This window comes from Myotis yumanensis, unplaced genomic scaffold (assembly GCF_028538775.1).
Source record: "Myotis yumanensis isolate MYYU_CA2020_CCGP unplaced genomic scaffold, mMyoYum1.0.hap1 SCAF_18, whole genome shotgun sequence".
NCBI lineage: Eukaryota > Metazoa > Chordata > Mammalia > Chiroptera > Vespertilionidae > Myotis > Myotis yumanensis.
In genome coordinates this window covers 15,633,590-15,649,332 of record NW_027223769.1, presented here as the reverse complement: position 1 = coordinate 15,649,332, position 15,743 = coordinate 15,633,590, and the positions used below count along the sequence as shown (strand labels likewise).

Genomic DNA, 15,743 nt, shown 5'->3' with positions numbered 1-15,743 from the left:
GAAGCAGCATGCTGGCACCAAGATCCAGGACACAGCCGTGCCTCCCAAGGCCTCCGATGGGAAGAGGCACCAAATAAAATAACAGAGAGAAACAAAATTGAAGGGCCCTGTGGAAACACAGATAGCACAGCAATGGATGCCTGATTGTTTGTTAAGGAAGAAAACAGTGAGATGCTGGCCTGTGAACCACTCCGCCCACCCCACCCCCCGGAATTGCTTTCATGGGGAATGTCACGAACACAGGCCTGACCCACTGTGCACTGCTGCTAGGGGACAGCTTCCAAGGTCATGCCTCAGCCTTTAACTGCATATAACAACGTCTTACACAAGAGAAGAAGCAAACATGTTCATTGGGCTGCAAAACCGCAGCATCACAAGACCAAAACATGACAGTGAAACAAAGAGCATTGTTTTACTACCAACAGGAAAAGCTCTATTATTCCTGTTTTTATTTATATTCTAAACTCTGAGTTGAGGAATCAGAGAATAATTTGTGGTCTATTTAAATTTTTCATTATTTCAAATATGTTTAACCACCACAAACCACCCCTAGATCAAGGGTGAACTTGCTACCTAATAAGATGGGAAACAAATGTCACCTTTCTTTGCATTTTCTATTTTTGTGATTGTTGCAACTGAAAGAGAAAGGATGTATGGTAATAACATTTACTAGGCAACCACCATGTGCCAGGCATTCATCTTGGCCCTGGGGATGCAAAATAGCCAACACCTGGTCCTGGGCATAAGCAACACGCTGTGTCCTGGTTAAGATCCATGCACACCTGGAATCTGGCACACCTGTCCTGAATTCCAGCTTGGCCACTTCTTAGCTGTGCTGCTTTTGGCAAGTTGCTAAGCCTCTCTGAGTCTTGGTAACAGGAATGATACCAACTTTATTTGGTGGCTGTGAACCACAAAAATAAATGTGATGCTAAATTATTTAGCACAAAACCAGGCACAATAGGCAGGCAGTCGTTCAGCCAACTCTACCTCTTCCTGACATCAAGAAGCTCAGAGAATGCCCTAGTTGGTTTGGGTCAGTGGATAGAGCATTGGCCTGCAGACCAAAGGGTCCTGGGTTCGATTCCAGTCAAGGGCACGTACTTCAGTTGCAGGCTCCTCCCCAGCCCAGGCCCTGGTCAGGGCAAATGCAAGAGGCAACCAATGGATGTGTTTCTCTCACATCGATGTTTCTCTCTGTCTTTCCCTCTCTCTTCCACTTTCTCCAAAAATCAATGGGAAAGTATCCTTGGGTGAGGAGTAAAAAAAAAATAAGAGGAAGCTCAGAGAAGGCAGCAGACCCACAAGGGCCCATATTACACTCTAACAGGCATTTTAATCTATGCACGTACCCAGCAAGGACCTAGCAGAGAGAATGACTAATTCTAACTGGGGATCTCATACACTTGACCAGGAGGAGACATTTCAGCTGGGTCCTAGAAGGTAGGGGGTTGCAGGTAGACCTATAAAATCACTGTCAAAATGAAAGACAGGCCCGGCCATGTGGCTCAGTGGTTGAGCATCGGCCTATGAACCAGGAGGTCACAGTTTGATTCCTTGTCAGGGCACATGCCCAAGTTGTGGGCTCGATCCCCAGTAGGGGGCGTGCAAGAGGCAGCCCATCAATGATTGTCTCATCATTGATGTTTCCATCTCTCTCTCTCCCTCTCCTTTCCTCTCTGAAATCAATAAAAATGTATATTTATTTTTAAAAACTGGGCTTGGACTCAGGAGAGGAGCTGTGAACTTTGCCTCTCTGGGAGATGGGCAGATAAGGGTCCCCTCCTCACAGACTTGTCATGATACTTAGCATGGAGCAGGCCCAAAGCTGAGCCATTACTTTCTGAATGAACATTGTAACTGTAATGATATTTTGGGGTTTGTGTTAAGATTAGGATTATCTGGCACTCAGCACTCTGAAAACTTCTTGAATCTATCTGGAATGTAATCCAGTGCTGTTTGGGACTTTTTCAGGTATTCTGTCTACAAGGATCCAGCAGGCTGGCTGAACATTAACCCCATCAACGGGACTGTGGACACCACCGCCGTGCTGGACCGCGAGTCCCCATTCGTCCACAACAGCGTCTACACTGCCCTCTTCCTGGCCATCGACAGTGGTGAGCAAGTTTTTAAATGCCATCAAATCTATACTTTTCAGTTGTAAATATATTTTTAATTTATTCTGATATGCCTGGAGGTATTTTTAGGAAGAATATAAGTATGAGGGCGAGGAAAGCTGATGTGGAAGCACACAGCGAGCCAAGTCCTGGGGTTCTCAGGTCTTTGTCGCGTTAGAGGTCGGAGCAGAGAGCTCACTGGACTCTGACTCAGGCCAGCACTGAGGTGAGGGAGCCACATTGATGTCTTTCGTCTCGGGATCTTTTACTTAATGCAGGTGAAAGTCCCAGATGACACCCAACCCTGGTGACTGAATTGTGCCCGCAGTATACCCTCCGCTAGCTTCATACTCACAAAACAATTGCTGTTCATTCAAAAGCTAGCAGTCGGCATCCACAGGCTAGACCTCACTCTAGATGCTGGGGACGTGGCAGTGAACAAACAAAAATGACTCTCCCCATGCAGCTGGCAGGATTTTGGAGAAAGGAAGAAAACTGAGTAAAATACATAATCCTTTTTTTAAAAAAAAAATGGAAAGCATACTACTTATGCATGACACAGGGAAGTCAGGAAACGAGACAACAGATGACAAAGTGCTATCATTTTAACTCGGCAGCCCCAGAGAGCCTTGCTGAATTAGTGACAACATGAATGAAGCGAACACTGGAGCAGAGAGAGTGGGTGATTCATGAAGGGAGGGTGGCAGGTCACGTAGGTGTGCAGCCCCCATACCTCCTCGGCTTCCACTTGGTGTGGAATGGGCCACCACTGCCAAGTTCTGAGTAGCGTTCAAACACCATGACCATCCCATGGCTGTGTTGAGACCAGCTGTGGGAGACACGGGCAGGAGTAGGGAGACCTCATAGGAAACTGATGGTAATTTAGGCAAGGTGGTGGGGTAATAGGGGAGGGCATGAAAAGGGATCAGATTATGGGGATGTTCTGTATATTTCAGACACAGAACTAACGGAATTTGCCATTGGCTGAGACGGGGGATCACAGCTGTTTGGGGGATATGTTGAGCTGAGCTGTCTATTGTGTCAAACACACATGAAGGTGTGCTCTCCCTATTATTCCTAAAAGCCCGGTGTTCGAAGCTGAAAATTCAGTGTGAGACCTACATATCAGAAGGATTACTTGTAAGGCTCTCCGTATGTAGCCCTCATTATACTCAGCAACGGTGAACTGAGAATTCTCGGAGCCCATCCTCCAGGCTGGGTACTCACACACAAACCAAGGCGGAGCACGCGTCTAGGAAGCGAGGCGTCGGTGTTGACACACAATAGGCAGAGGCGGCTTCAAGATGAAGTCGGCCTTGAGTCTGGGCTTGGGTAAGTGGCAGGTCGGGACTTGGAGCCGCCTGAGCGCGCAGAGCAGAGGAGACAGAACTAGAAGGGAGTCCGGCATGGGAGGCAAGGGGCAGGAAGGGAAGAGTTGTATCCACTGTGAGTGAATATGTAGAAATGTAGTCATAAATATGCGGGAAAGTCATGTCTTCAAAGCATCTCAAACTCCAGCCAAGTCATTAGATGGAGCAAACAGGTTCCACCGGTTCCTGCGGAGGAAGCTGCCATGATGAAGCAGCACCTGGACAGGTGTCCACAGGGAGCTGGACCTGTGCTTGATCCTGGAGGCTCAAAGATGAACAACACTTGGTCCTTGTGCTCAGTGCAATCATGAGTTATTTGGGGAATAGTTAACAAAAGAGGGCGATAGGAGTCAGACTGTTCTGATGGAACCAAATCCAGAGGAGCCCCACGTCCAGCCTCGGGGTAGTCAGGGAGTTTCTCGGAGGGGACCTCTAACCAGAGTGGTAAAGGGTAAGTGAGAAAGGATGAGTCATTCTAATAGAAGCCTGAAAGGACATGGGGATGTGGGTCAGTACTGAACCTGGCACAGTAGGTTCCATATGTGCAAACACAGGGCAGAGGAGCAGGTGGGCCTCTGACTGTTCTAAGGTTGGAACCAGGTCCCGTGTTAAATGCAGAGCTCCCACCACAATGCCTGGCTTAGAGCAGGTGCTCGCATAGCTAACAGGTCATGAAATGGGCCTTGAAATGCCCCGTGTGCTATGCCAAGGAGTTTGGCTTACGTCGCTTACTTGCCATCAGAAGAAACTTTGTGGATGGGATCTTGTAAAATTGGATTATATGGGTATATTCCGATTTTGAAAATTCTTCAAGCTGTGCATTTATAGAAACATGAACATTTCTATTTCAAAAAAAACTTAACGGCCCAGCCAGTGTGGCTCAGTGGTTGAGCATTGACCTATGAACTAGGAGATCACAGTTGATACCCGGTCGGGGCATATGCCCAGGATGTGAGCTTGATCCCCAGTGTGAGGCATACAGGAGGCAGCTGATCAATAGTTCTCTCTCATCATTGATCTCTCTCTCTCTCTCTCTCTCTGCTCTTCCTTCATCTCTGAAATCAATAAAAATATACTTTTTTAAAAACTTAACCAAAAAAAATGACTTTACACAGAGTATGTACCTGGTCCACTGTGCCTTCCCCAGGAAGGCTGTAACCATTCACAGATTCCCTAAGTTCCAGTTTACCCTAGAGGTAGACTCTCCGCATCTCATCATTCTCAGGAAGGACAATCCTCAGCTGCTGCTGGGCCAGAGAGGTGCAGAGAGAACAGAGCAAAGCCTACACTCTGCTCTCCCTCTGAGGGAAGAAGGGCACATCAGAACTTATAAAACAGCTCTCCTTACTCAGTTCAGAACAACTATAGAGCTTTCTCCCAGGTCCCTCTTAGAGGCTAGAAACTGTGATCGGGATGGTGAGTGCAGAAAGGCAGTTGGAAGCAGGGCTGACAACCTTTCTGAGGTTAAGAGAAATAAAAAGCCCTTTAGACCTTGGGGCCCCAAAGCTAGCCTAGATAGATCTAGAATCACCCTTCATAATAATATTGGTAATGCCCAGGTTCTAGAGGATTTGGGGTGGAAAAGACAGTTTAGCCCCTCCCTGCGGGCAGAAGCTAAATTGCAACCCACAGGGTGCTCAAGGATGTACAAGGCATTTTTCGTAAACTGTTATCAGTTTTAATGAGCTGCAAATTGCCTAACAACATTGTTTCATTATAACGGAAATGCTTTTTGTTTTGCTAAAGCAGGACTGGCTATATAGTTAAATGATTGGAAGAGTAAAGCCTTTAATCCTATAGATTAATAAGGTATGACCTTTAATGCTGGCAAGCATTTTATCTTTAGAGATGAATATCATCATTTACCTTCTTGGTCCAGATTTTCTGAAAAGGTTAAGATAGTGCCGCAGAGTACGGGAATGCTTTTATTAAAGGCTTCAGTGGACACAGAACTGCTGGCCTATCTTTAAAGGAAGGGAGGGGAGGGGGCAGATAATAACTGTTAAGGAAAATGCCGCGATGGAAAGAGAACATTCGGGAATGGAATAAGATGGAATCGCTTTGTGGATGCTGATGAGGACAAAGCAGCAGCAATTAGCACTGGGCAGGTCCCGGTGTGATTACCACCCTGCTCAGGTAATCACCAGAAAGGTCAAATGTTAGTCTCACTGTCTTGTAGGAGCTGCAAACTGTCGCAAGCAATTTCTCCTAAGATTCTGGAATCCCACTGAGGTGGCGCGGGCAGTACAGGCAGAGCGGGCTGCGACTTCCTGGCTCAGTGCCTTTTGCTCAGGCTTCTATTAGACTCGTCTTCCTGCCCCTTTTCACCTACAACCTCATCTTTCACTCCTCCTGGTCTGAAACTGCACCGGGTTCAGCGTTCCATGATTATTACGGAACGTCTCGTATGCCCTCAGAGAAGGTCTGAATTGTGACTCCAAACTCCAGAGACAATATTGGGCCTCAGATAAGGCCAAAGGCCCTTTCTCCCAGCACCCATGCTTTGCAGAGTTTAAAAGAAAAAGGAAAAATATATATATAAGTATCCCTTTTAGTTCTTCCCACGGCTTTAGTTCTTCCCATATAAAATGCTTTGAACTAGAAAGCTCATTCTCTCTAGAGTCCATATTAAGTCTTTACATCATTCTCAAAAGTGTTGCATTCCCCATCTATTTTCATGAAAGAATAAGGGAATGATAGCAACAAAAGCAGCCCAGTTATCGCTATGTTCTGCAGCATGTTTTCATGACTTAGCAACTTGTATCAAGTAGGTTTGAGTCTGTCAGTGAAGAATGCAATGTGGGTTCCCAAGAAGACACAGATAGAGAACAAAGCCTAACAGCTGTGAAACTAAAGTGGAACAGACCATGATAATGACTTTTCATGGGCTCAGATCTATCATGTCCCCACCTGTCTTCTCCTCAGCCCCCATGTGATCGATGTTCCCATCATACCAGCTGAGTCAAAATTGAAATATTGTGCAAAGTACATTTAGATTGATTAAAAGACACGAGTGTTACCCAGCCCCGTCTGAAAATGACTACTGAGCTACTGAATAACAATGGCCCCCGAACTGAGGACACCGGGGGATGTGAGCTTTAGAAAGAGGCCTCAATTTATGGTCTTTCTCTTTTTGTAGCTCAACCAAGCTCTAGGCCGCATGGAGGATGTACTGAGATTATTTAAATTAATTCTACTTAAAAGATGCTAGTTTGGATAAAACCAAGCCATCAGTTATGATGGCAACCCAATTAAGCCCGTTTAGCACCCCTTATCTCAGCTGTTATAGTAATTGAGGAAGAAAAATAAATTGAAGACTCAGCCATCATTCCTTGTTACTTCAAGTACCAGTAAAATATCAATCACTTTGAAAATACTAGCTACAATTCTGGCACCGACAAAACAGCCCAATAAAAGAACTGGTGGCAGAGGCTGGGATCAGAGCTACCTGCAGACTGCACGTGCAGCCCTAGAGAGCGGCCCGGTGTGTGACCTGTGCCCTCTCAGCCTCAGTTTCCCCACCTGCCCTGCTGGGTTGTTGTAAGGACTGGAAATCATGAATACAAAATTCCTGGTGCCTAGTAAACACCTAATAAATATTTAAATCGGCTGACCTGAACTTATGAACTTTCTAAATACATTAGCACAGGATCATCAGTATCCAAGGCGAACTATGAAATGCCATCTGATGACCACCCTGTTGGTGGCCTGATCATTTTTCTAGGGAAGAAATGGGCTGGAGTCCTTCACTCAGAGTCAGGCTCTGTATCAGAGAATTCGCCAGGAAATGCCACCTTGGACATTGGCATCAACTCATGGGACTTGCCTGTCTTTAGGGGGAGATTCAGCCACCTTGCATCTGCCTACCAGCAGGACCTTTCCACACTGACCAGCCAAGCCAACCATCTTAAACAGACTGTTCTCAGACCTCCATTGGGAAAGGAAACTGATTTGAGCATGAAAATGCTTTCTGCAGTGCCCATCTATGCCAGCTCAACTCCTGCTGCCAAGGTGTCTCTGAGCTGGCCCTCCTCTGTGTTCCTTATTCCCCAGATCAGCTAATAGCATCACCAGCTGCACAGTCCCCAAGCTGGGACCCAATCACCTGCCTACCCATCACCCCCAGCCCAATTCTGGCTGTCAGTCCAGCCTCCTGGATCCAGCACCCCCCCCCCCCACCCCCCAGCTCCACTCCGACTGCCCTCACCTCAGCCCTCATGGTCAGTTCCCATTGCTGCCCTGGCATCCCAGCCTGTCTCCCTGTGTCCTCTCTCCTCACTCAAGTCCACGCCTTTCCATGCCTCCAGCATCCTCTGCTTTTATCAAAGCCATTCTCCAGCTTAAAAGTCTTTGAACTTCTTCCCACAAAACAGCCACACTGTTTCCTCCTCTTGGAACAGCTCTCTCTCTCTCCACAGAGCATTCCCACTTCCAGCACACTCAAATGCCATCTTTTCATGAAGCCTCTGATCTGTCCCCAGGCAATCAATTACTCCATGCCCACAAGCCCCCGACAGTAATCCCCATATATCTTCCTGCACTTACAGTGCTGTTCCGCATCTGTTCATGTGTCTGTTCCGGCCATACTGTTAGCGTTTCAAGAGCAAGCACCCTGTGCCATTGATTTTTCTGCACATCTACTCAGCCACAGAATAGAGTCCCAGTAAGTGATTTTTGACTGAATGACTAAAAGGGAACTGCCAGGTTTAACCTGGCCTCCAAACCAGCTCTTCCCCTATTGTTTTCCTTTCCTCTAAAGTTGGCAAAACGAAAACAAAAAAGCCAAAACGTTGACTTTTTAAAACAGTCCATTATTTCAGATCATCTTCTCTTCTAAAAGAAGTTTTTAGCCCAATTATGTGAATAATTGCCTCAGTTCTACATCAAGTATTATACCTGGAAACCTGGTATTATATTTTGCAAAGCTATTTTCTACCAGGTTTGTTGTTGTTGTTGTTATTGTTGTTGGTTTACAATTAATTTTTTTAACAAATAAAATGGAATTGGCAACATCTTTTTTTTTTTAGAAATTTAGATTTCTACTTCTTTATTTTTATTTTTTTTTTAATTTTCTTTTTATTTCAGAGAGGAAGGGGGAGGGAGAGATAGAAACATCAATGATGAGAATCACTGATCCTCTGCCTCCTGCACGCCCCCTCCTGGGGATAGAGCCTGCAACCCAGGCATATGCCCTTGACCAGAATCGAACCCAGGACCCTTCAGTCCACAGGCTCAATCCGCAGGCTAACATTCTATCCACTGAGCCAACCCAGCTAGGGTGGCAATATCTTTATTAACAAAGCAATTCTAAAAAATGCTATGCTTTTCTATCTGACTTATTTTGCTTAGCATGATACTCTCCAGATCCATCCATGTTATCACAAATAACAGTGTTTCATGTCATTGCTAAGTAGTAGGATAAGAACTATATGATTTCACTCAGATGTGGGGTATAAAATAGAAAGCAGCAAACAAATGACAGAACAAACAAACAAACTCATAGACACAGACAGCAGTATCGTGGTTACCAGAGGGGAAGGGGTTGGGGAGGTTGAAGAGGGAAAAAGGGGTCAAATGCCTGGTGCTGGGAGGAGACTAGACTTTGGGTGGTGAGCAGATGATGTAGTCTAGAATTGTACAATTGAAATTTATGTCAACTCGTTAACAAATGTCGCCGCAATAAATTTCATTTTTTAAAATGCTTAGGCATTCCAAAGTAATGAGATTCTTGGTTTATGGGGCAAATGCCCAAAAATTTTGTAAAATACTGATACTGAAAAGCCATAGTAAACAGAACATAGGGTTGAACAAAACAGTACAAAGGATGATCTTACAGAGAAGAAACCTGGTCCAGGCTCCCTTTCAAGCCCAGGTGAAGATACGTTTAGAGCCCTGTTCTTTCGAAGTAAACGCTCCGGCATGATTTGCTCACAGCTACTTGAGGAAGGCCCGTCCAATGTACAGAAACACAGTGGGAACTCGGTGGGGAGGAGGTTGCCCCAGCCATGCTTCTTGGCCTACAAACAGCCTCCGCTCCTGCATTCCGACTGCCCTCGCCTCAGCCCTCATTGTCAGTCCCCATTAAAGTAGCTGGCTGCCCCGCCTTTGCTCAGGCGCCCCCACCTGAACTTTGCCTCCGCTTAATTCATCCTGTCTTCTGATTTTCCTCCCAGAATTTGGGCCTCAGTCTCCCTTGAGACACCAGATGAGGCCTCTGTCCTTGGCCTGGCGTGGACTCCCTGCTCTGAGCCCCAGTTGCACAGACCCCATCGCACACACAGTTCTCTTCTCCCCCAGATGAGACCGGGAAGCCTTGAATGTAGACACAGTCACTACTCTCCGAATAGAAGCACAGTGGCAATGGAAAACTTGGGGAATAGAAACACGGAGAACTGTCCTGATGCTTAGAGCCCGTGGAGCTCAGAAACGAGCTTCCTGTTTCTCTCCCTTCCCCCTCTCCCCTCTTGCATTTTAGTTTTCACAGAGGCAGCCTCACTTTGCACACTGCTTCCCACATAACACCACCGATACTCGTGATTCCCAGGGAGAGACGCGCCGCAAGCCTCTAGGCCAACGATTCTCAACCTATGGGTCGCGACCCCTTTGGCGGTCGAACGACCCTTTCACAGGGGTCGCCTAAGACCATCCTGCATATCAGATATTTACATGACGATTCATAACAGTAGCAACATTACAGTTATGAAGTAGCAACGAAAATAATTTTATGGTTGGGTCACAGCATGAGGAACTGTATTTAAAGGGCCAGAAGGTTGAGAACCACTGCTCTAGGCCCAGCTCAGGAAAGACTTGGGACTAGCGACTAGAAAAACCTGCTACCTTCCCGTAGTTCTCAGAGCTGGCTTCTGAACGTTCTTGTGGAGATCCTGACACTCTCTGCATCTGAGGGCAGCCCATCCAGGTGTGCAAGACCAGGGGCCCTGTTCTTCTATGGGGACTCTTGATGACATAGATGGCTTTGGAATCTTATCTTTCTTGTCTAGGGTTGTAACATGTGAGAAACTGGTCCCTTGTTTGCAGGTGTTTATAGCAGCATTGTTCATCATAGATAAAAAATAGCAATGACCCAAGTGTCTGTCACCTAGTGAACTGATAAACAAAGCATCGTCTATTCATAGAGTGAGATATTATTCAGCCACAAAAAGGAATGGGGTAGAGATCCATGCTATAGCATGGATGAACCTTAGAAATAGAATGCTAAGTGAAAGAAGCCAGACACAAAAGATCACATTTTATATAATTCCATCTATAGAAATTTCCAGAAAACACAAATCTATAGAGGGAAAAAAAGCAGATTAGTGATGCCTAGGGCTGGAAGTGGGTAAGGAGAGTTAGCACGAGTGGGCCCAAGGTGGTTTTTTCGTGGGGGAAGGGATGATAGAAATGTTCTAAAATTAGATAGTGGTGATAGTTGCACAACTCTGTAAATTTACTCAATATGGCCGAAACCGGTTTGGCTCAGTGGATAGAGCGTCGGCCTGCGGACTGAAAGGTCCCAGGTTCGATTCCGGTCAAGGGCATGTACCTGGGTTGCGGGCACATCCCCAGTGGAGATGTGCAGGAGGCAGCTGGTCGATGTTTCTCTCTCATCGATGTTTCTAACTCTCTATCTCTCTCCCTTCCTCTCTGTAAAAAATCAATAAAAAAAATATATTAAAAAAAAAATTTACTCAATATGAATTAATTGTAAAAAAACAAAAAAGAGTGAGAGACAAGAAAGTAAAGTATAATTGAACAAAATATTTCTAAATCCCTGTGTAACTTATGAGATTATATTTCTGTTTCTAATTAGTATAGTAATCATGGTTATTATAAAGAAAATTAAAAAGAGAGAAGTATTATTTGAATGTTAATTACCTGGAGAGATAAACACTATTTAGGCTTTGCTATATTTCTTTCTCATCTTTTTCTAATCACATATATTGTTTTGATTCGGATCACAGTGTTTTTCATTGTGTCTCTTACAAGATTTTTTTTTTCTTTCTGAGTAATGGAACCTATCAGAGAAATCTCAATGTTTTTTTTGGCTAAGTAGAAATCCTGTTTGGCCAGAATTCTGAATTAAATAAAATCCCTATATGATTTTGTCTCATCACATCCGCACTCACATCATCAAAGCTGGGAGACCCATATACACACATGTTCTGTTGTACTGACTTTGGCTCTGTAGGTCTCCCCCAAAGAGCAATATACTGCTCGTCATGTAAATAAGGGAAACATGGAAGGCTGCTTTTCACCCTCTCTCCCAATGCTTGACGCCCACCGCACATGCCAATGTAATAAAACGCTATGCTCAAATGGAGGGTCGTGTCATGATCCCCAATCATCCCTTTCACTTTCTGGGAAAGAGCACGTGGCGTGGGAAGACCGTGTCTTCAGGCCACAGGTCTCACGCCGGTGATACACCCAACTTAGCCTGGGACAAGTTACTTCATCTACCTGAGTCCCAGTTTCCTCTTCCTGGAAATGAGGGGAAACTAGAAAGTAGGACCCCGAATGCTCAAAGCAGCCACCTCTCTGGCCTGCTTGGACTTTTCCTGCTCTGAAGAGTAGCGGGTGTTCAGTTTCTCTACATAAATCCCCCCCCCCTTTTCATTCGTTGTATGAGCCTGCTTCTCGTAGAAAATGCACAGCTCTGCCCCCAATAAACCTGGAGCGCAAAACCCAAGTATAAAGTAGTGAGCCAACCAGACCAAGGGCATAGCCTGCTGTCAACAGGCCTGGTGCCCAGCTCGAGCTGCCAGCTCAGCCTCTCATTAGGCAGTTATCCCAGCTCAGAGTCAAAGGTGCGAGTTAAATTGCCCGGGTTCGCAATCAAGAAGTGGGTCAGTTGGGTCCTGTCTCGGTCGTGTGATGTGCTGAGAGGCATTATAAGCCGTCCGTGCTGAGGGGGGGCGACAGAGCCAGCAATGGGAGCATGAGGTGGCCAGTGCCGGGAAGACCCTGGCAGGCTGCCAACTCCATGAAGTCAGTGCCCCTCTTAAAGTCACAGTCCTCTGGCTGGAAGGGACTCCATCATCCAGATCCATGGGAAAGCAATGGTGACCGTTTCCCCCACGTCTTGCCAGTTTTGGCAGCCTGAGCACTGGAAGCTCATGAATAATCCACCAACATTTGAAGGCTGGGGGTAGGGAGTTGTTGAATGGGCACAGAGATCCAGTTGGGGGAGATGAAAAATTCATGAGATGGATGTGGTGATGTGAATGTACTTCATTCCACTGATACTTAAAGGCATTTAGGGAGGGCCCTGGCTGGTTTGGTTCAGTGGATAAAGTGTCCGCCTGTGGACTGAAGGATCCTAGGTTCGATTATGGTCAAGGGCACATGCCTGAGTTGCAGGCTTGGTCCCTGGTGGGGGGCCTGCAGGAGGCAGCCGGTCAACGATTGTCTCTCATCATTGATGTTTCTATCTCTCTCCTCTCCCTTCTTCTCTGAGGTCAATAAAAATATATTTTTTTAAAAAAACGTTTAGGAAGGTAAGTTTTGTTGTGTATATTTTACCAAAATTAAAAGTTCATAGATGCTCAGGCTGGTGTGCTCAGTGGTTAGAGCATCTGCTGAAAGGGCTCAGGTTTGATTCCCAGTCAAGGGCATGTACCTGGGTTGTGGGTTCGCTCCCTGTCCCCGATCTGTCTCTCTCATATCGAGGTTTCCCTCCTCTGTTTATCTCTCTCTCCCTCTCCCTCCCTCCCTTCCCCTGTCTCTGAAAAGCAATGGAAAAAAATATCCTCAGGTGAGGATTAACAAAAAATAATAGCTCATAGGGGAAAAAATTTTTAAATAATAATAATAATTTTAAAACCCAAGTCATGGTTTAGGAACTATAGTTTGCTTTCGTGGTTGAAAGAAGAGCCTGAAGAACCTACCTTCATCGATCTGACACAGAATGGAAAGGCTGGAGAAGGAGGCCTGAGACTTAACTGGTTAATCTGAGCCCATCCTAAACCTCTCCGGGCCTCAGCCTCAGAACACCTAAGACAAAGGTGTCGGGGATCAGCTGCTCCGAACCAGCATGGAGCCCACAGCTGCAATTCAGGTGTCACTGACCATTCCCACCGCCCCCCAGCGTTAATGTAGGTGCATTTCTCTGAGACAGGGCCATGACCGTCATCAGGGCCCCAAAAGGGAACCCAACTGCCATTCAGTTTAAGAGCCACTGACAGGAAGGGTTCCTGCCTCAGGGCCCTCCCATCTTCTAACTGTGCAGCAAAGCCCCTGCACACGCAGGCAGCCTCTCCACGTGTTGGGAGGTTGGACGTCCTCTGACCCGTGTGGGAGACAGGGGAGAAGAGCTGAACGGTTCTAGTTCCATATCGCAGGAATTTTCCTCAAACTGAGGCTGTTTTTTTCAATTGAAATAGAAAATCCATGAAGGTGGGCACAATAGTATGCTTGGTTCCAATATTTGATTATGCAGAGAAGTCTCTTGGGGGCTGGGGTTACTGGTGGAAAGGGGACGAGAAGGGATGAGGGATTTTTGCTGAGTGCTGAGAAATACCTAGAAGCTCCAGTATTTAGTTCCTGGGGCCCCGGAGCTATTGGAGCACAATGGCTTGTAAAGAATCATTATGGGGGTTTTTTGTGGGGTTTTGTATTGATTGATTAAGACATTAAATATGTCCTTATCCCCCCATGCCCCACGACCCCACCCCCACTCTTGCCCTCACGCCCCTAGTGTCTGTGTCCATTGGCTATGCTTATATGCATGCATACAAGTCCTTTGATTGATCTGCCCCCCTCCCCCCCACCCTCCCCTGCCTTTCCCTCTAAGGTTTGACGGTCTGATTGATGCTTCTCTGTCTCTGGATCTGTTTTTGTTCACCAGTTTATGTTATTCCACAAATGAATGAGATCATGTGATGTTTATCTTTCTCTGACTGGCTTATTTCATTTAGCATAATGCTCTCCAGGTCCATCCATGCTGTTGCAAATGGTAGGAGTTCCTTCCATTTTACACCCCATAGTATTCCATTGTGTAGATGTGCCAAAGGTTTTTAATCCACTCATCTGCTGATGGGCACTTAGGCTGTTTCCAAATCTTAGCTATGGTAAATTGTGCTGCTATGAACATAGGAGTGCATATATCGTCTCTGATTGGTGTTTCTGGTTTCTTTGGATATATTCCTAGAAGTGGGATCACTGGGTCAAATGGGAGTTCCATTTTTTGAGGAAACTCCATACTGTTCTCCACAGTGGCTGCACCAGTCTGCATTCCCACCAGCAGTGCACGAGTGTTCCTTTTTCTCTGCATCCTGGCAAGCACTTGTCATTTGTTGATTTGTTGATGATAGCTATTCTGACAGGTGTAAGATTGTACCTCATTGTCTTTTTGATTTGCATCTCTCATATGATTAGTGACTTTGAGCATGTTTTCATATGTCTCTTGGCCTTCTTTTGAAAGTATCTATTTAGGTCTGTTGCCCATTTTTTTTATTGGATTCTTTATCTTCCTTTCGTTAAGTTGTATGAATTCCCTGTAAATGTTTGGTACTGGCACAAGAACAGACATATAGACCAATGGAATAGAATAGAGAACCCAGAAATCAACCCAAACAATTTGCTCAATTAATATTTGACAAGGAGGCAAGAGCATACAATGGAGTCAAGACAGTCTCTTCAATAAAAGGTGCTGGGAAATTGAACAGATACATGCAAAAAAAAAAATGAAACTAGAACACCAACTTACACCATACACAAAAATAAACTCAAAATAGATAAAGGACTTAAATGTAAGACGGGAAACCATAAAAATCTTAGAGGAATCCACAGGCAGCAAAATCTCAGACATATGCTGAAGCAATATCTTCACCGATACAGCTCCTAGGGCAATGAAAACTAAAGAGAAAATAAACAAATGGGACTACATCAAATAAAAAGCTTCTGCACAGCAAAAGAAACCATCAACAAAACAACAAGAAAGCCCACTGCAGGGGAGAACATATTTGCCAATGTTATCTGATAAGGGTGAAGAATCATGTTTTTAATCACATTTGAATTTTGGGTGGTGGTTTTCCTCCCTCCTGTGCATATAAGCTGGGAGAGGCTCTTTCCCTGGGGATTTTGGGAATCCTCTTGTTACCTTATCAATGAAAAAAGCAAGTTCATTTTATTTGACTTGAGAAAAAGACATCATCAGGCTGGCCCGGGAATATGCATGCGGAATTGAAAACAGTAGTATAATTAAGTTCACAAAAGGCCCATTCTCATGGCCATATTTCAGATACTCATAATGCCTTCT

At 45.5% G+C, this 15,743-nt stretch overlaps 1 protein-coding gene across 1 annotated transcript in view; it reads left to right on the top strand.

The window, feature by feature from the left end:
* CDH13 (cadherin 13) overlaps nucleotides 1-15,743 on the top strand; it is a 1,029,479-nt gene that overhangs the window by 998,900 nt on the left and 14,836 nt on the right. The window contains exon 11 of the mRNA XM_070398947.1: nucleotides 1,975-2,117. Coding sequence (XP_070255048.1) covers nucleotides 1,975-2,117 — 143 coding nt within the window. The remainder of the gene's footprint in view (nucleotides 1-1,974; nucleotides 2,118-15,743) is intronic.